Here is a 21,382-nt window from a genome sequence, read left to right as displayed (position 1 = left end):
TCAGCTATGTGGGAAATACCTGCTAAGAAACCACTACCAGGGAAAAGCAACAAGCAGAAGAGATTTGTTTAGGCCAAGAAACACAAGGAATGGATATTAGACTAGTGGAAACTGTGCTCTGGTCCAAATTTGAGATCTTTGGTGGAACCAAAGTTCTTTGTGTCTTTGTGCAAAACAGAAAAGGTGAAAGGTGTGATCGTGTGGGGGTCCTTTGCTGGTGACTCTCTATGGGATTATGATTGAAATCACTTTATTTTATGTATTTATCACATTTTAGTAATAATAATAATGGATTGGATTTATATAGCGCTTTTCAAGGCACCCAAAGCGCTTTACAATACCACTATTCCTTCACTCTCACATTCATACACTGGTGGAGGTATGGGCAGAAATCTGTGCCATCAGAAACTGAATTTGAATAAGTTAAATTTGAATTTGAATTGCTCAGATTGAATCTGAATTGTAACTTGAATAAATGCTTTTGAAAACTGAATTTGAATTAGTCTAATTTGAAATTGAATTTATGGTTTGAAAATGATCATCACTAAATAGAAATTGAAATTTTATATTTTGAAAATGAATTGATTTGCTTTGAAACTGCATTTTATCCTTTAAAAATTCAGCTCTTGAATAATTTCAGTTTCACTTCTCACCATTCAATTTCAGTTCTACAATTCAATTTCAGTTCTACAATTCAATTTCAGTTCCAAAATTCAGTTTTTTGGGACTTACATCCGGTTCCGGTTCAAGCGCAGATTAATAGAACTACGTTTTACTAGCGGACCGAAAGTGTTACCGACGGGAATCTACAGCATCTTGAGCTGAATTAAGACTTCAGAAGTCATTCGTCATGTCGAATGACCAGCGGATAAACTCTCAAGTTGGTAATAAATGTATTACATGTATAAGAACAAGCGTCATGTTAACAAATCATAGCCGTACGATAACTTTCATGCTTATTGTAGCTGCTAGCTAAAAACGCTAATTTAGCGTAGTTTGCCCTGAATTCAGCTTTGACAACAAATATGATCGATTGTTTCTAGTAGAATTCCAAAGTTGTCATCTTGGACCCTCTCAGAGTACCCCCTCTGTATGCTTGCAGAGACCCCTACAGTAGGGAAACATGCAAAACGGTGTCCAAACCTTTGTATTTTAGCTTTATTTATGTCTTACACAGCATCCCAACTCTTTAGCTAACTTAATAGGCGACCGTGGCTCAGGGGGTTGGGAAGCGTATCTGTAACCGGAAGGTCGCCGGTTCGATCCCCGGGCTCTCTGTCCTGGTCGTTGTGTCCTTGGGCAAGACACTGGTGTTGGCCAGAGGGGCCGATGGCGCGATATGGCAGCCTCGCTTCTGTCAGTCTGCCCCAGGGCAGCTATGGCTACAACCGTAGCTGCCTCCACCAGTGTGTGAATGTGAGAGTGAATGAATAGTGGTATTGTAAAGCGCTTTGGGTGCCTTGAAAAGCGCTATATCAATCCATTATTATTATCATTAATAACTTTAGCTAAAGTGAATAGTTAGTCTAATTCATTAGTGCAGCATTACTGGATCACCTCTGTTTGAAGTGATATAATATGATATACAACTATCACTGAAACAGCAAACTTTGTAAATAAGCAAACAACACTTCTCATTCTCTAAACGTTTGGCCACAGCTGTAGATTACACTATCAGTGCTTGTTCACTCTTGGCAATAATTACATTTCTAAATTTACTTTGTGCATTTACAGGTAAACAATATTTAATATTTTATCTAAATGACAGGTCTGGCCCGGATCCAGCATCAAGCTGGCACTTCTGACTGACTGTGTCATGGCAGAGTATATGTCAACCAGATGCAGGCCAAATCTGGCAATGAGGCACTATTTATGTTCCTATTTTACTATTTTAGTTAGAAGACCCAAATGCCATGTTGTAATACTATACTGCTATGGTTGCCAAAATTTCAAATACAGGTTTGACAGGTTTGTGAGTGTACTTTATCCAAAACCTAGAGAGGATTTACTCATCCTTAGAGCAGGTCACCTATTGAATGGAAGGTTAGTGGTTTGATCCATGGCTTCTCCAGTCTGCATGTCGACAGTGTGAGTGTGTATGAATGTAGTTAGGAAGCACTCAGATAAAAGAGTGTGTGGTTGGGTGAATGTGGCATGTTGTATAGAGCACTTTGAGTAATCTGGGAGAGTTGAAAAATACTATATAAGAATCAGACCATTCACTGTTCAAACAGAGTTTTGTCATGTGCTTTTGCACTATTATGCACATGTGTTTATTACATGGCTTAATTAAGGTACACATTAGGCTGACATCTGGGGCCAGGGCTTAAACTGTTCTGGGCCAGCACAGGGCCAGCAGTGTGTCTGCAACTGGCCCGTGGCTGCACACAACTTACACATGGCCCACATAGAGCAAAGAATGATGGCCCTTTGGTGGCCCAGACCGGGTTTGCCAGAGGTAATCTACACATGAGCCAGCAAAGGGCCACTAGTGTGTCTGCAGCTAGCCTTGTGCTGGCCCACATGTAGGCCACCTTTGGCAAACCAGATCTGGGCCACCAAAGGGTCGTCATTCTTTGCAGTATGTGGTCCATGTGTAAGCACATTATGTGGGCCAGATCCAGACCATACCAATTTTGCTATGTGGGTATCATATATCTCTACATCTTCAGTCTAGCTCATCCTTGCCCCTCTGCCACTTTAAAAGAGTTTGACCATCCGTCACCTCCCTAAAAACAGGCTTTCTGGAAATCTTCAAATCTATAATACACCCTCTGTGCAGGTGCAATAAAACCTCAGCCCCACATGTGATGACATTCGACATGCATGCACACACTTGGTGTCAGGAGAGATCTTGCTATACTAAAGCGATATGATTAAAATATGTGATTAATACATGAGAAAAGATATCGGCTACCACACCACTCTTTCAAAGATGAGGATGTACACATGCTGGACAGGGAGGAACACTGGTTTGAGTGGTAAGTCAAGGACACCATTTACGTGAAAAGGGTGTATTGGAATTTCTTTCATTTATGTATTGGTCAAAATGTTTTATTGTATAATGCTTTGGTGCCACTGGGGTGTCTACCTCACACCCTATTCAAGCAGTCAGATAGATGGTGGGGTTCTGGTAAGGAAATGGGGACATTCACACAGGAAGCCTGGCACCAATGTTTGGAGAGAGAGAGTCTGCCGGTCACGCTCCCTGCTATGGCTGCTCTCTCACCAAACTTGGTTTTTTTCTTTATTAAAGGATGTTAGCTACCGCTCACAGTTTGTCTGCAGGCTTTATTAAATGAAAACTTCAATAACAAAGGAATCGAGGAGGGGGCCTAAGGGTACATCTTTCACCATCTTACAATACTGTGATGACAGCGATTCCCCAAATGGTAATCATGGCCTTTGATCAATAATCATTTTTTTCTTTCCTTTTTTTTACTTGTCCCATTTGAGTCTTTAGCCGTTAGAATTGTTGTCTGAAGGCCAACAAAGATACCCAATGGATTTACTTTACCAAGTGGATCGACCTTTGTTGTTATTATTTATTTATTTTATTGTTAGTTGTTACAGATGGGAAAGACATAGCTGAGGGATAGGAAAGGGGGGAAAGAAAAGGGGGAAGGAAAAGAAAAACAGGGTGGGTTGTGCGAAATCCCAGAAATAAAGTCTAGACAAAGCATATCTGTGAACTAAGGTGTAGGTCTATTAGTTTATGTTCTGGTAATCCTTGGGTTGGGGGATGGGTGTTCATACTGGAGTGCAAATTAAAACCAATGGAATATGGACAAGAAAAGTTCATAGCCATCAGGTGCTCAGTTTAGAACAAACAGAAAAGAAGAGGAGGAGAAACGAGCAAAAGATACAGGACAGCAGATGTGTCATTGGATAATTGGATACAGATCACTCAATTATAAATATCAAGGATTAGCAGAAGTGATTATAAATAAATATCAAGAAAATTGACAAGAATATTACAGAATAGAAAAGAGCATGTGTAAAAAGGGTGTAACTATTGCAGTGTTTGCAGTGTATTAGATGGATTTTTTGTACAGGAGATTGCCACGGGAAGGAATGATTTCCTGTGTCTTTCAGTGGTGCTTTTGGGTAATCTCAGTCTCTCACTGAACGTTTTCCTGTGACTAACGAGTACATCATGGAGTGGGTGGGAGGTATTAGCCATGATTGTCCTTATTTTGGACAACATCTGCCTCTCAGACACCACCCTAACAGTCCAGCTCCATCCCCACAACATTACTGGCCTTGTGTATCAGTTTATTTAGTCTGCTGGCATCTGTGACCCTAAACCTGCTGCCCCAGCATACAACAGCATGGAGGATAGCACTGTGTATTTTTTTTTACTCTGATTATATTCAGTATGGTTCCGACAACTGTTTTTACAATGTGCTTTGAGGTAACAGCCAAGAAAGGTTTAGTTTGTGCCTATGAACAGTGAACATCTGTGTGGATTAGCGGGCTTGTATTCAAAAGGTTTCTCCTTGTAATGATCTTCAAGAGGGTGCGGGGAGCCATAGCCCCATCCCCCAGGGCATGAAGGAGATCCAGGCCCCAGGCATCCAGAGGCCCCAAGAGTGTGAGAGAGGGGGCACTGCAGAGGGGGCTGCAGTGATGTGCCCATGGGCTCTGATGCCAGTCAGCTGTGCCAGAGTGAACCGAGCCGCATTGTATAGTATACCCCATAGTAATAGATACAGAGAAAAACCCAAAAATCATATGACCCTCTATGAGCAAGCATTTTGGCGACAGTGGGAAGGAAAAACTCCCTTTTAACAGGAAGAAACCTCTGGCAGAACCAGGCTCAGGGAGGGGCGGGGCCATCTGCTGCGACCGGTTGGGGTGAAAGAAGGAAAACAGGATAAAGACATGCTGTGGAAGAGAGACAGAGATGAATAACAGATATGATTCAGTGCGGAGAGGGCATCATGGGAATCCCCCGGCAGCCTACGCCTATTGCAGCATAACTAAGGGAGGATTCAGGGTCACCTGGTCCAGCCCTAACTATATGCTTTAGCAAAAAGGAAAGTTTTAAGCCTAATCTTAAAAGTAGAGATAGTGTCTGTCTCCCGAATCCAAACTGGAAGCTGGTTCCACAGAAGAGGGGCCTGAAAACTGAAGGCTCTCCCTCCCATTCTACTTTTAAATACTCTAGGAACAACAAGTAGGCCTGCAGTGTGAGAGCGAAGTCCTCTAATAGGGTGATATGGTACTACAAGGTCATTAAGATAAGATGGGGCCTGATTATTTAAGACCTTGTATGTGAGGAGCAGGGTTTTGAATTCAATTCTGGATTTAACAGGAAGCCAATGAAGGGAAGCTAAAACAGGAGAAATATGCTCTCTCTTTCTAGTCCCTGTCAGGACTCTTGCTGCAGCATTTTGGATTAGCTGAAGGCTTTTCAGCGAGTTTTGTGGACATCCTGATAATAATGAATTTCAGTCGTCCAACCTGGAAGTAATAAATGCATGAACTAGTTTTCATCGTCACTCTGAGACAGGATATTTCTATTTTTAGAGATGTTGCGCAAACGGAAGAAAGCGGTCTTGCATATTTGTCTAATATGTGCATTGAAGCACATTTCTTGTTCAAAAATAACTTCAAGGTTCCTCACCGCATTACTGGAGGCCAAGGTAATGCTATCCAGAGTAAGAATCTGGTTAGATACCATATTTCTAAGATTTTCAGGGCCGAGTACAATAACCTCAGTTTGATCTGAATTAAGAAGCAGAAAGTTAGCGGCCATCCAGCTCTTTATGTCTTTAAGACATTCCTGCAGTTTAACTAAATGGTGTGTGTTATCTGGCTTCATGGACAGATAGAGCTGCGTGCCATCTGCATAGCAGTGAAAGTTGCAGTGACAAGTTAGCTCTTCTGTGTTGTGCCATCAGCACATCTGACAATTTGCATATTAATGATCAAGAAACTGACCTTACAGCCTATTATTTGCCAGTGAATCACATCAGGTTGACATACACCCTGCCATGACGCCAGTCAGTCAGCAGTGCCGGCTCGACACCAGATCCGGGCCAGAGCTGTCTGCTATGTGGGTATGTGGCTAGTAAAGTTTAAATAAGCTGCTAATGTGTTAGGAAAATAATAATTAAATAAAGCTTTTTTTTATATATATATATATATATACACATTTTGATGTGCTATTAAAGTGTTGGCATCCCATGTTTTGAGGGTTAAAAGCTTCATTCAGTGCTATGAATGAATTGAAATATTGCGATTAACCTAGAATGACAGTTTTTGCAACATGCTTACACATCAAACTGGTCATGATGATATTTTCTGGACCAAGAGAGTTTGAACAGAATATACCAAACTTAGAAAATAAATGGAATCAGTAAGATAATATTAATAATCAAGGCTAGGCAAGGGAGGTGTTATCTTTTTCTGTTTCTTATAGGGAAAAGAGAAGATACATGTACAAGGCAAGGTCGGACGTGAACGGAGAGAAGACCTGTAGGGAGACTGCCATGTCGCTTCTGGAAGAAGATAGTCATAATAATACTTGCTGTTGCTCGGGTATAAAACTGTACAACCTGATCCAGTGTCATCCTTCGTGTGAATATGGTTGATTTCACTAATTTATCTCATGACTTCAAATCCCCCTGAAGATCCTGACAGTGAAGCACGTACATAATACTCCAGCCTTTCAACTCTGAGCTTATTTAGTTCTATTAATACACTGAAATCTCATTTGTGTCATGAAGAAAGTCTTTAATCAAACAGAATTCAAAGATCAGAAACATTTCATATATGGAGTTAAACATGAATCATTGTTTCAACAACATATTTATTGTTGTCATAAACAGACAAGAAGACAACAACAAACTGCTCCTCCCATTCAACACATGTCAGTCCATATCCCAGCAAACTAAATCATCTCCATTTACACATCAAATAGAAACATGAATCACTTGTAATGATTAGAAACTTGATAGAATTTCAAATCTAGTTTGGGGAGTCATTCAGTGAGAAACAGTGAAATGATTTTCCATGTGAAAAGGTGGACAGCAGAAACAGAAAGAAAGAGTGAAACTAAAAGAGAAACAAAGAGCTTTGGAACAACGAGGCAGCAGGAGGACAGCTGCAGTTTAACAGCTTCAACTCACTGACAGGAAACAACATTAGAAACATCATCATCCTCAACTCATCTGCTGCACTGACACTGACACCTTCAACGGACACACCTTCAGTTTATCATCAGTGCTGATGTATGGAAACATCCTGTGAGTGAAAGTGTGTGTGAAGGTGTGTATGTGTGTGTTAGTATCAGGATCAGAGAACGACAGCTTTCCTCTGTTCCAGTCCAGATTCACTCTGATCCTCTGGAGCTTCTTCTGTACTGACAGAGTCGTGGATCCAGCTGATGATGACCATGCAAAGTATTTACCTTTATACAACCATATTATCCATAATCCAGACAGTTTGTCTCCCTTCCTCTGCACAGACTCTGCTAACACACCCAGATCCCACCCTGAACTCTCTCCAACTTCAACATCCCAGCTGTGAGTCCCTGAGTTAAAGCCCTCAGAGCCCAGGACAGAGCAGAACAAATCAAACCTCTCTGGATTGTCAGGAAGCTGCTGCTTCTCTCCTCCTCGTCTCACACTGGTCAGATCTTCAGACAGGATGAGTTTTGGATGAGCAGTGTTTGGGTCCAGAATGAGAGGAGTGTAGGAGACCATGTCCTTCATGTTGTTCCAGATGTTGAAGGTCAGGTTGCCCAGGTGTTTGGCCTGGTCTATCAGAGCTCCTGAGGGCAGCTGTGGATCATCCAGCAGGGGGCAGCGCTGGACTCTTTCCACTGCAGCCTTGTAGTTGTGCGGGAATGAGACGTCTTCAGCTCTCAGCTCCTCCTCTGTGGCTCTGACTGTGTCTGAAAGAGCTGCTATCTCTCTGCTCAGAGCCTCCATCTTCTCCTTCATCATCCCACTCTTCTGCTCCTCTTCCTCCCTCAGTGCAGCCAGCCTGGCCTCCTCTTCCTCTGCTAGAAACTGGTGAAGCTTCTTAAACTGCTCCTTAATCTGCCTCTCTGTGTGTCGGGCCTGGACCTTAATGTGTTCTGCTGTTTGATCAAACTTCACTTGAACTTCTTCACAAACCTTTAACTTCTTCTTTAAGGGCTCCAGAGTTTCCTGAAGTTCCTTCTTGTGTTGTTGTGCAGCTTCAGCAATGGGTCTGAATCTGTGGTTGGTGTGTTTTTCTGAGTCTCTGCAGACGACACACACTGGCTGCTGATGGTCCAGACAGAAGAGTTTGAGTTTCTCAGAGTGCAGACTGCAGAGATCCTCTGAAGCTCTCTGATCTCTCTCCTGTAAGAACGACTCACACAGGTTCTTTAAAGCTCGATTTAAAGGTGGTTCTTCCATTGAAGATCTTCTCTTACAAACTGGACACTCGTGTGTTGGTCTCTCTCTCCACCATCTCTTCAGACAGTCTTTACAGAAGCTGTGGCTACATGACAGAATAACAGGATCTCTGAAGACCTCCTGACAGACCGGACAGCAGAGATCCTCCTCTGATCTGGAAGCCATTGAGTCTGTGAGTGAAGCTGAAAACAGCAGACAGGAAGTACAGTCAGTCCTGGCTCCCCTCCCTCCTCTACGACCTTCACTGAAACTTGCTTTGAGTCGTGTTTTTGCTCAAACTCACATTCAGTGTGTGGAGCGTCAGCAGCTTGAAGCAGCAGTGTTGGAGTTTTCCACTTTTCTCTCCTGTAGCTGGACTCACTCAGAGGAAGCTGCTAGTTTGGTCTGAGCTCAGTCTGATCGTCTGTGCGTCTCTCTTTACTGAGGTTGAATAACATCCTGTTTACTGGTTTTTCCCAGGTGTGTCAGGTGATGGGTGGATCTTCATGGCACCTTTCTGTTAAATGTTTCTTTTCACCTGAATCTCAGGTATGTTAATTCCAGTGTTTAACTGTCATCCTTCTTTTACATCAAAGGTATAAAACAGGTTTTGCTCCATTTCAGTTTCACATGTCACAACATAAAGCCTTTTCTGAAGCTCAGAAAATTTTGACTCAGTCGTGCAGCTGTTTGGCAGATTTTCTTCCAGACTTTTATCTGGTTATTAGTCAGGTTCCAGCAATGGTTGTGTAATGTGTGGTGTATTCATAATCGTCTCTGGTACATTTGTTGTATGGGCAGTATGTGTTCATTGTTTGATTGTGTAATTACGTGTTACACACTGGCAATGCATGCCGGGAGATGGTAATACAATGAGTAAAGAGTTGGTCTTACCGCACTCAGTGTTCCCGCGTACTTATTCAGATTCAGTGTAAGAATCACACATGGTGTCAGACGTGCTGTGTGACTTGTAAGACTCCATACATCTGCCGAGTGTGAGGAGAAGGGGAAGGTGGAAACGAAATGCCGAATGACGACGTAGACGATCGTCCGAGAGCAGGAGTTAGCACCGCGGCTAGCACCCCCAGTGCTACGTTGAGCATCCAACTACCGAAGCCCTTTGATTTTTCCAAACCACATGAATGGACAAGATGGGTCCATCGCTTCGAGAGATTCCATCAGGAAAGTAATCTGTCTGCGAGCTCGGAGCAAAATCTAGTGAACACTCTCATATATTGTATGGGAGACGAAGCGGATGACGTCCTGAGCGGACTCGAGTTATGTAGTGATGTAGACCAGCGGGACTATGCTAAAGTGAGAGATAGCTTCCACAACTTTTTCATTGTCAGGAAAAATGTTGTTTATGAGCGCGCACGTTTTAATATGCGCAAACAAGAGCCAAATGAGACTGCATTCGTGACTGCCTTGCATTCATTAGCAGAGCACTGTAACTACGGACCGCTCCACGATGAGCTGATAAGAGACAGAATAGTAGTGGGCTTGGTCGACACGAGGCTGTCTGAGCACATGCAGATGGAAAAAGACTTGGTTAAAGCTATAAATATGGCCAGGCAGTCAGAAGAAATCAAAAAGCAACAGTCAGCTTTGAGAAGTGAAACAAATGTAATGCAAATAAATGCGAAAACAGTTGACAGAGTGATACAAAAGCACGACAAAACAAAGTTCAACATGTTCAAAAATAAAACTGTCAAAACACAACAGCAGTATAGCAAGAGACAAAGTAATAAATGCTACAAGTGCGGAGGCTCTCCACAGCCGAAACCTGAGTGCCCAGCGAATGATGCAAAATGTCATTTATGTGGAAAAAAAGGTCACTACCAGCGCATCTGCAGACAAAGCAAGACAGTGCAAAGTATTGAGGAGGAAGAGGAGCAAGGTTTCTTCCTAGGCTCAGTTTCCAGTGACGGCCAGGCGTGGACAGCCATCATACAAGTGAAAGATGCAAAAATCACTTTCAAACTGGATACTGGAGCGGATGTGACTGTAATAGCTCACTCGGACTTATCAAAGATTTTTGCTAACGAACACAGACCAGTTCTCCAGCAGCCAGAAAAACCTTTGTCAGGGCCTGGAAAAACACCACTGGACGTTGTTGGTTTTACAAAGCTACAGCTCAACTACGGAGCAAAACAGACAACAGAGAAGGTCTATGTTGTAAGAAACCTGAGCACTCCACTGCTAGGCCTGCCCGCCATTACAGTTCTTGGCCTGCTGGTGCGAGTTGACGCGGTTTCAATGGACACTCTGAAGACTACTTACTTGCAATGGTCTAGGGAAAGTGCAGCGGGCCTATCACATTAAACTCAAACCGAACGCTGTGCAATACTCGCTCAAAACTCCGTGAAGGCTTCCTCTGCCTCTAATGGGAAGGGTAAAGGAGGAACTCCAACGAATGGAAGAGCTTGGTGTCATTACCCGAGTTGAGGAACCAACAGATTGGTGTGCCGGCATGGTTGTTGTTCCAAAGAAAAACCAACAGATTGGTGTGCCGGCATGGTTGTTGTTCCAAAGAAAAACAGCCCTAGGCTGAGACTTTGCATAGACTTTACCGGACTAAATGAGTATGTGTGCAGGGAAAAATATGTGCTGCCATCGGTTGAACAAAGTCTCGGAATGCTCGCAGGAGCCAAAGTGTTTAGCAAACTGGATGCCAAAATGGGCTTCTGGCAGATTCCCCTGTCCGATGAGTCTGCCAAACTCACCACCTTCATCACATCCTTTGGGCGGTTCCACTTTAACCGCCTACCGTTTGGGATCAACTAATCGCCCGAACACTTTGAGCGCATGATGGCAGAGGTCATCGAGGTTATCAAAGGAGTGGTGTGTCACATTGATGATGTGTTGGTGTGGGGACATCAGGAGCATGATTCCCATCTCCGTGCTACACTGCAAAGATTGGAAAAAGCAGGCACAACGCTGAATGCTGAAAAATGCGAGCTCTCCCACAGCAAGGTTGCTTTCTTGGGTCACATCACAGCGGATATAGGAATCAGTCCTGACCCAAAGAAAACAGAGGCGATTATAGAAATGACAGAGCCAACTAATGTGTCAGAGTTGCACAGTTTTCTGGGTATGGTGAATCAAGTGGGCAAGTTCATCCCCCATTTAGCCGAAAAAGACAAAGCCCTGCGAGATCTTCTTTCCAAAAAGAACGCATGGTATTGGGGAACTGACCAAGCGAGAGCTTTCAAAACATTGCGAGATGCCCTGACCTCACCCCAAGCACTCCCAATGTATGACCCCAACAGAGACATTAAAGTATCAGCAGATGCTTCATCCTATGGTCTCGGAGGTGTTCTTTTGAAGCTGTGGAAAGAAGGATGGTGACCAGTGGCGTATGCATTGAGGTCCCTTTCTCCTACAGAACAACGATATGCACAAGTGAAAAAAGAGGCACTGGTGTCTAGATGGGCGTGTGAGCGTTTTCGTGATTTCCTGATTGGTAAACATTTTTGTCTTGAAACGGACCACAAACCTCTCGTTTCCTTACTGAGAAGTCAAGCTCTGGATCTCTTGCCACCCAGGATCCAGCGATTCAGAATGAGACTCATGCGTTACTCGTACACTGTGCAGTACGCCCCAGGGAAATGCTGGATGTGGGGGTCCTTGGCTGGTGTGGTTACATGTGGTCTGCGGTTGTGAGGCCGGTTGGATGTACTGTCAAATTGTCTGAAACGCCTTTGAAGATGGCGTATAGAGAAATGAACATTCATTTCACAGGCAACAGCTCTGGTATACATTCCTGCAGTCAATTGCACTGACAAAAGCTGTGACATCTGTAGCATTGTGCTGTTTGATCAAACTGCATATTTCAGAGAGATCTTTTATTTTGGGCAGTCTAAGGCACACCTGTGCAATATTCATACTTTCTAATCAGCACATGCCACACCTGTGAGGTTGGATGGATTATCTCAAAAACGAGAAGTTTCCACTAACACAGATTTAGACAGATTTGTGAAGAATATTTAATAGTAAGAGGTCCTTGTGTATGTAGAAAATGTTTCAGATCTTTAAGTTCAGCTCATGAAAAATGGGAGCAAAAACAAAAGTGTTGAGTTTATATTTTTGTTGATTGTATAATGTAAACAGAATTAGTCCTGCTGGGCAGTTAATTATATAATTACTTCTTCAAAAAAGTTACTGAGTTTGGCAAACAACAAAGTTTTTTGCAGCTATTTTTTATGAATGCAGCCAAGGCGTTTTTAAATAAACATTTCAAACTATTTACAGAATAATCAGCTGCTCTGCATCAAATTTGATGCCACACAAATTATTTGTGTCACTCCGCCGTCACTCCTAAAACTTCCCCCCGTTTCTTAACAACTAGATGCCACGTTGCCATATTATTTTTTGATTGGTCGACATGGTACTTTTTTGGACGAAGGGAGAGGGAGTTTGTTTTTGCTCACAGGCTTTCAAGCCTTTTTTCTTATAAAACGCTGTTTTTACCGTTTCTTCCCGCAGTAAATATAAACAACGATAGTATTCAGGAAGAAAACCAAACATTGCAGATATTTTTATCATAACTCTGGTTTTACGTGGCCGATCAACACAATTTAAAAACTGGTATAAAGTCCACACTTTTCCGTCAATTGTTCTGTCTGTCCTGCTCACATCTCCAATGGTTGTATACGTTGTCATTAACGTGGCTTCACTCCACATCAGCCGCTTTGCTAAAACACCGGTGTCGGCACATAAGGACGCTGTCATAACCTGTCAACGACGTTGATTAGCTGCGTATATACGAATATGAATCACATCATTGGCTGGACTATGGGATAAGGTGGCATCGTTCTAATCCCATACGGGAGCAGCCAGTCACTTACTGACTAACACTGCAAAACAGAATTGTTAAAGTATTCATTTTAATTTCAATTCAGGTTAATGTTTTTTTTTTGTGCGCAATGCAGATTTTCTGTGCGCAGAGACCGTGGCAGCAGTGCGCAATTGCGCACGCGCGCAGCTTAGAGGGAACGTTGATTATGAGTATTTCTTTCTCTAATGGTTACATTTTATTTGTAAAGAAGTTTATGAAGTCATTACAAGTTAACGTTAAAGGGATGGTTGGGTCAACAGAGCTCTGACTTTTTGTCAGCCTGGCTACAGTGCTGAAGAGAAACCTGGGGTTGTTCTTATTTTCTTCAATCAGTGACGAATAATAAGATGTTCTGGGCCTTTTTTTTTTTTTTTTTTTTTTTATAAAGCAGCAAACGGTGTTTCCAGGCTTAGTGATGATCTTCCAAATTTGTAATACACCATTTCTTCTCCAGCTTATGAGTTATCTGCTTTAAGCTTTTGTTTGAGAGTTATACCAGCGAAACAAGGTTCTCTTGATCTAAGGCTCTCTTTTTCAGAGGAGCTACAGTATACAGTGTAGAGTGTGATTAAAGTGGTGGGTGGGTTCTTATAGATTTTGAGATTGAGTTTAATAACGGATAATAACTGTTATTGACGGTTAATAACTGTTATTAATAACAAATTATATGGTGTGGTTTTTTTAGTATCTACATGGCTGTTAAAATCATGCACAACAATTGTTTTATCTGACCCCCTGCAGATGTGTCAGCGAGTGGGACAATTTGGTGTGTGAAAGTTAACATGGCCTACGCTACCTGCGGTTCACTGGCTATAGGCGCCTGGCTAAGTACCCATTTTTCAAAGGTGCAAATCCCCAGTTCAATTATCCTGGCCCCCCGCAAATAGCCTGAGAGATGATGAGATGAGATGGCCTTTATTTGTCAGTTGCAGGTCTTTTGCCCACAACCGAGATGACAGACCTTGCCGACCGTACATACAACACACAAACATCACATTGGGGAGACAAGTCAGGCTAGGTAGCAAGGAAAAAAACATCGAAATGTGTAACACAGAAGGATAATACAGGAATGCACAGATATTAACACACCATAGCACAATAAACACAGACAAGCAACATGGGAAAGAGTTCCAGTGTGTACATCTGATCTGGGATCGCTGCAATCTTCGACTGCGCCTCCAGCTGACCCGATGTCCACATCATGGGGGAGGTAAGCGTTGGAGGTGGCGTTGGATCCGGGGTAGGGAGGGTGATGCATCAGTGAGTGCTTATCAGTATCAGTATATGTATGTGTGTGCGTGTCCATAGTTCAGCTGAGACAGTGTCCTTCGCCCTGCCAGGCTAAGTAAACAGTCTTCCAGCCAACCCAGGTGGCCTTGCATGGAATGGGAAGGAACAGACTCAACACAGTCGTTATCAGGGAGTTTTTGTTCGGCTCCGGCCTTGAGCCCACAGTTGGCGCCAAAGGGGTATCCGCATAAGTGATGTTATTTTTTTACTTTAGTGTGAACAGCTCATATGAATTTCAAAGCAGTTCTACCGTCCAACACTGGTCTCTCAATCTCCCGTTGGAGATCCGCGAGCTTCGCCATACTTTCGTTCTTTGATGTTGTCATTTCTTGTGCTCAAGGAGCCAAATTCTGAGAACTCATGGCAGTGTGCCTCCCCGAGATGTCATCCAATTTTGCACCCAGAGATGTTATTCCGGGCTAGCCCTTCCAAGATGTATCCAGTCTGCAGTCAGAGATCTTATTCTGAGTATTCACAGCAGCCGTAGCCTGTCCAAGATCTTATCCGTGCTGACTCAATGAGCCCATTTTGACAAACTCACGCCTCTTCCCATCATTTCAATCCCAGCGGGCAGCCTTGTGGGGGTTTGAACAGCCGGTTCCGCTTTCTTAATTCTTCGATAAGCCAGGGCCAAGCCAGCTCCAATCAGCCAGAACCCTGTTACCATGGTTCCGAATAGGTAGATATCTTCAGCACTCAGGCTCACCCAAGCCCAAACTTCTCGTTGAGAAAGGGGTGTCAATTGCATTTAGGGACCAGTTGATCCAATCCATAATTCCTCTTTTAGGTTTTAGAGAACAGACTGTGAGAGAGTGTTCCAGGGAGAATACAAAAAAAAAAACATGAGACAAGACAAGGACATAAGCAGGGAAGATAAGGGAGAGGAGAAAAAGTGCCTCCTCCGAGAGCCAAAGAAGATAAAAACAAATAAACATTTATTACTATATTTATTACACTAAAGGAGGCCAAGGAGTAACTAAACATCTGAAATAAAAGAGCAGGAAAGTGCAGAGAAAGAGACAGGTGAAAAGCATGCTGTTAGCAAGTCGGCTATAAGCTATGCTAAACTAGAAAATCCCAAAAGACACAGTGAGTGAATGCTGTGACTATAATTAGTGAGTGAATCAACAGAGAGTGTGCTTTGGATAAAACAAGCCAAAATGACACTATGAAATAAGATGTTATCTAAACGCCTAGTATTCCAGATTACCAGTTCTGCCCTGATTGTTTGTATTATTATGCCTGCTTGTTTTTCGATTGTCTTAATTGTAGCAAAATAACCAAATTTTACCAAATATAAAGGTCCTGCAGTGTCAAAGAGAAGAGTCACACAGAACACTCTAAATAAATGTCTTGATGCTCTGCTCAATCATCCAAATAAGGAAATCCCCAAAATTTGATTCTGTTCATCTGGACGTAGTGTTTTCAGTGGGAGAAACTTTTTAATCACTCATCCAAGTGACGAGGTTTCCCCAACCTTATAAAGAGTACATTTGCATAATGACTGAAACTAGTATCACTGGCAAATAATAGGCTGTAAGGTCAGTTTCTTGATCATTGATATGCGAATTGTCGGATGTGCTGATGGCACAACACAGAAGAGCTAACTCGTCAGGCCAGAACTCTGTGGTCTTTTTAGACCTACAGGCCAGTGGACACTCTTTCAATGATGATAATGTACACATCCTGGAAAGGGAGGAACGCTGGTTTAAGCGTGGATGTGTGCGGTCCAAATCATTCACACTTTGTTTTATGTTATACAGAAAATGTATAACAAAAAGTTAATCTAATCTCCTACTGAACTGAAAAGTAGTAGATTGAAATGTCTCAGATGTCTGCAGACTCAGATGGTATCAGCCATCAGCCACTTAACTGTTAGTTTGCTTTTGGGTTCTCTCAGCTTCAAGCTGCAGCTTTTCTATTGTATAACAGAGGTGTCCTTCGCTGCTAATTTGGGGAGCATACCAGAGGCGATAAATATTGCAATAAGTTAGAAAAGCAAGTTTAAAGAGTGAAGCAATGCTGAAGGTGACCTAGTAGCAGGTGGAAGAGACCAGCTGCAGGTAATGTGGGTAGAGATGACTCAGTTAACTGAAAATACTGGAAACAGGAAAAAATCTAGTTCACTAGAAACTCACAGCATTACAAGGAATTCATGGAATAAAATATAATGTTCCTCATATAACTCTACAGGAGCGCACAGACCTCAGACCTCACTCTAGACTAATCCTCTTTTATATACTGCCATGAGGTTTTACTTGGACACAAAGATGTTTATAAATGTGTCTTTTTAAACTTTCTGTAGGAGCTTCTCTGTATATGTATTGTTTGATTATGTTTTGAATGTGTTTTAATATGTAAGTGTGAAACAAATATTTAAAACAGCTCTTTTGCCAATAACAACACTGGTCGATAGCATGTTCAAACTAAGTACTACGGTCAGACTAATTGAACTGTGAGAATTAAAAGCTTTTGTTTTCATTGTCCAAAGGTTGATTCTGTTCATCTGGACGTAGCGTTTTGTGGTTTACAGTTTATAAAACTGTTTATAAGATTTGGGGAAACCTGCAGTCAGCTGAGACTGAAGAAGTCACTTGGATGAGTGACGAAACTTTTCTCCCACAAAACGCTACGTTATGCTATGTCCAGATGAACCGAATCAACCTTTGGAGATTTACTTACCTGGATGATTGAGAATGCATCAAGATGTTTGTTTTCATTGCTTTTCAGTGTCTGTTGGTTATTTATTTGAAGCACACATAACAGTTGGTCCACATGCATGAAAATCCTTCAGTGAATGATTTTAGAATTTTGGCTTCCACCACGTTCACCTAAAATCACCTCTGGTGATGTTCATAGCATGTGTGATTAAATCATGGTTTATTTACACAGAAATGCATATAATGTTCGTTGTTGTATAGCAGCCTTCAGTATTATCATGAGTTATTATTATTTACTTCAGGTACACTGGGATAAGTAATCCATGGAGAGGATTTTATTTTGTTCATTGAAATCCTAAACAAGGAGGACAAAATGAGTGATCGTATCACTATTTTTCAGGAAAATATGAGAAAATAAAAAGTAATTAATTTTATAGGCTATTGATTGAGTGGGGCAAATGACTGCTTCTGAAGTTTCAATCCCAGGGTGATCTTCTACAGTCAACAATAATTTATTCACAAAGAATCAAAATTCTGGCAAGAGAAGCAAACTAACAGCTCAACAGCAGATTAACAGCAGAACTGAGGAAGGAGCGAGTGTCAGGTCTGACATGTTCACACGTGTTCCTCTCTGTAAACTGTGAGGCAATTCAAATCAGTGAAAGGAGCCTGAAGGAGGAAATTCGTATGATGTAAGGTACAACACATACACTGATAGAATTTACTATCAGTTTACTGCGCACGGGGTTCTGAGGATTAAAACTCAGGTGGCGTGCCAGATTTATCTAGAGGAGAGCTGCATGTTCCACCCTAGATACTTGAATGACACTAACATGGGTTGATCAATAGCTGCGTTTTTACAGTGGTATTCATGTTGGTCATTACAGATTCAATATCCAATCCAACTTTATTTATAAAGCACCTAATAAAACACAATGGAAAGAAATGTGATGATGAGATAATTTTCACATCTGTTCTTATTTAAATGACACACATGAAACAATAGGGTGAGAAAAAGTGGTGAAGTAAGATGCACATCTTCTCAACATTTTAGTTTTAACATGTCAAACATCTGGCATCACACTTTGAAGAGACTAGTGCAATGGTGTGTTGAGCCTTAGTGCACCACATTTCTCTTTTCATTGTTCGTTATCACTTCTCCTGCCCACCTTTCCTTGGCACCAGGGCCCCATACAAGACAAACTGATTATTTTAAACTGTACATCATGCAAAGATAGAGGATTTCTAAAATAAGATGGCAGAGCTGGAAATAATATGGAAAAAACAGTAAGTGAAACTTCCATGGATGCATGACATTTAAGGTAATGTGAGAGTTGAAAAGTCAAGTTTCTGTACTTTGATGTATACTTAATCACTGTTATTGAATAACTATGGCACTGGTTAGTTTTTTTTTCTTAATTTCAGTTCAGCTTCCTTTCAGTTTATGTTTAAAGTTGTTTCACTTACTTTCACTTTTTTTCTTACCATGGTATGTGAAAAGGTGGACAGCAGAAACAGAAAGAAACAGTGAAACTAAAAGAGAAACAAAGAGCTTTGGAACAACGAGGCAGCAGGAGGACAGCTGCAGTTTAACAGCTTCAACTCACTGACAGGAAACAACATTAGAAACATCATCATCCTCAACTCATCTGCTGCACTGACACTGACACCTTCAACGGCAACACCTTCACTTTACCACCAGTTTCAATAAATGGAAACATCCTGTGAGTGAAAGTGTGTGTGAAGGTGTGTATGTGTGTGTTAGTATCAGGATCAGAGAACGACAGCTTTCCTCTGTTCCAGTCCAGATTCACTCTGATCCTCTGGAGCTTCTTCTCTACTGAGAGAGCAGTAAACGATGATGGTGACCATGCTGAATATTTACCTGAACCAAGCCCCATTTCCCATAATCCAGCCCATATGTGCTGCTTCCTTTGCACAGACTCTGCTGACACACCCAGTCCCCATCCTTTACAGTCTCCAACTTCAACATCCCAGCTGTGAGTCCCTGAGTTAAAGCCCTCAGAGCCCAGGACAGAGCAATAACTCTCAAACCTCTCTGGATTATCAGGAAGCTGCTGCTTCTCTCCTCCTCGTCTCACACTGGTCAGATCTTCAGACAGGATGAGGTTTGGATTTGCAGTGTTTGGGTCCAGAATGAGAGGAGTGTAGGAGACCATGTCCTTCATGTTGTTCCAGATGTTGAAGGTCAGGTTGCCCAGGTGTTTGGCCTGGTCTATCAGAGCTCCTGAGGGCAGCTGTGGATCATCCAGCAGGGGGCAGCGCTGGACTCTTTCCACTGCAGCCTTGTAGTTGTGCAGGAATGAGACGTCTTCAGCTTTCAGCTCCTCCTCTGTGGCTCTGACTGTGTCTGAAAGAGCTGCTATCTCTCTGCTCAGAGCCTCCATCTTCTCCTTCATCATCCCACTCTTCTGCTCCTCTTCCTCCCTCAGTGCAGCCAGCCTGGCCTCCTCTTCCTCTGCTAGAAACTGGTGAAGCTTCTTAAACTGCTCCTTAATCTGCCTCTCTGTGTGTCGGGCCTGGACCTTAATGTGTTCTGCTGTTTGATCAAACTTCACTTGAACTTCTTCACAAACCTTTAACTTCTCCTTTAAGGGCTCCAGAGTTTCCTGAAGTTCCTTCTTGTGTTGTTGTGCAGCTTCATCGATGGGTCTGACTCTGTGATTAGTGTGTTTTTCTGAGTCTCTGCAGACGACACACACTGGCTGCTGATGGTCCAGACAGAAGAGTTTGAGTTTCTCAGAGTGCAGACTGCAGAGAGCCTCTGAAGCTCTCTGATCTCTCTCCTGTAAGAACGACTCACACAGGTTCTTCAAAGCTCGGTTTAAAGGTGGATCATAAACTGATAATTCCTTACAAACTGGACACTCGTGTGTTGGTCTCTCTCTCCACCATCTCTTCAGACAGTCTTTACAGAAGCTGTGGCTACATGACAGAAGAACAGGATCTCTGAAGACCTGCTGACAGACCGGACAGCAGAGATCCTCCTCTGATCTGGAAGCCATTGAGTCTGTGAGTGAAGCTGAAAACAGCAGACAGGAAGTACAGTCAGTCCTGGCTCCCCTCCCTCCTCTACCACCTTCACTGAAACTTCCTTTGAGTCGTGTTTTGCTCAAACTCACATTCAGTGTGTGGAGCGTCAGCAGCTTGAAGCAGCAGTGTTGGAGTTTTACACGTTTCTCTCCTGTAGCTGGACTCACTCAGAGGAAGCTGCTAGTTTGGTCTGAGCTCAGTCTGATCGTCTGTGCGTCTCTCTTTACTGAGGACGAAGAACTTCCTGTTTCCTGGTTTGTCGCATTTGAATCATGTAAGAGGTGGAGCTTCTTTCCTTTGACTAATGTTGCTTCATTCATATTTCAGGCTACTGTAAAATTCACCATTTTTTTACATTAAACTTTCACAAAGCTCTTTTTTTAACTTTTAAAAACAGCTGTTTCAGTCAACTCAACTTTCACTTTGTAGCAACAACTGTGTTGAACTATATACTATACAGATTTTTTGACACACGTATTTTTCCACCATTTCTACCATTCATATTTGCAGAACCTCATCAGGTTGGATCAGACTGTCAGTCCACAGCTCCTTCCAGAGATGCCCATTTGGGTTAAAGCCTGGTTGGCTCTGGTTGGGCCACTGAAGAACATTCACAGAGTGGTCCTAAAGTCATTCCTTTATTATCTTGATTGTATATGTGAGTTTGTCGTCCTGTTGGAAAATGAATTATGACATTATGACTCCAGGTGTGCCGTCATGTTCTCCTTACTGAGAAGTGCATTCCGTCTGGCCAATCTAGCGAGCCACACACATCAAAATAAAGAATTCTGTGCATAAATAATGACTTGTACAATAAATAATGCATTTGTAAATTCATGTATGTAATATTTTTTAAATCATTTTAATGTATTCAAACATTACTAAAGTAACTTATATTTTAATAATTTAATTTTAAATGAAAACATTTTTAAATCTATTTTTTTAGATGAATTTTTAATACAGTCTCATGCAGGAGGTGGGAGCTGTTGTCCATGATGCATGTTAGCTTAGACAACATCCTCTCCTCCCCAACCTGCTTGGTGGACTGCAGCAGACAGTCCAGGATAGAGCTGGCCCTCCTGACCAGTTTATCAAGTATCCCCATCCCTCTCTGCCATTCCTTTTTTTCCTTTTTGCCTGTCCCGTTTGGATCTTGAGCCATCAGA

At 42.3% G+C, this 21,382-nt stretch overlaps 2 protein-coding genes across 2 annotated transcripts; both read right to left on the bottom strand.

Moving 5' to 3' along the window:
• Nucleotides 1-7,039: 7,039 nt before the first annotated feature.
• On the bottom strand, nucleotides 7,040-8,564 carry LOC146578394 (nuclear factor 7, brain-like). Its single transcript, XM_085259414.1, has one exon. The coding sequence runs from the start codon at nucleotides 8,559-8,561 to the stop codon at nucleotides 7,170-7,172; it is 1,392 nt and encodes a 463-aa protein (XP_085115540.1). The 5' UTR covers nucleotides 8,562-8,564; the 3' UTR covers nucleotides 7,040-7,169.
• An 8,968-nt stretch (nucleotides 8,565-17,532) lies between these two features.
• LOC146578393 (nuclear factor 7, ovary-like) lies at nucleotides 17,533-20,188 on the bottom strand. Its single transcript, XM_085259145.1, has one exon. The coding sequence runs from the start codon at nucleotides 20,186-20,188 to the stop codon at nucleotides 18,803-18,805; it is 1,386 nt and encodes a 461-aa protein (XP_085115271.1). The 3' UTR covers nucleotides 17,533-18,802.
• Nucleotides 20,189-21,382: the final 1,194 nt, after the last annotated feature.

This window comes from Mchenga conophoros, linkage group LG3 (assembly GCF_057382185.1).
Source record: "Mchenga conophoros isolate Kocher_MC1m ecotype Shallow Benthic linkage group LG3, M_conophoros_male_GT1.1, whole genome shotgun sequence".
Classification (NCBI taxonomy): domain Eukaryota; kingdom Metazoa; phylum Chordata; class Actinopteri; order Cichliformes; family Cichlidae; genus Mchenga; species Mchenga conophoros.
The sequence above is the reverse complement of the archived record's forward strand: the minus strand, read 5'-3'. Positions and strand labels throughout refer to the sequence as shown.

Bases quoted from the DNA above. Each gene is read 5' to 3' on its own strand.
- LOC146578394 (XM_085259414.1), bottom strand. From the start codon at position 8,561: ATGGCTTCCAGATCAGAGGAGGATCTCTGCTGTCCGGTCTGTCAGGAG.
- LOC146578393 (XM_085259145.1), bottom strand. From the start codon at position 20,188: ATGGCTTCCAGATCAGAGGAGGATCTCTGCTGTCCGGTCTGTCAGCAG.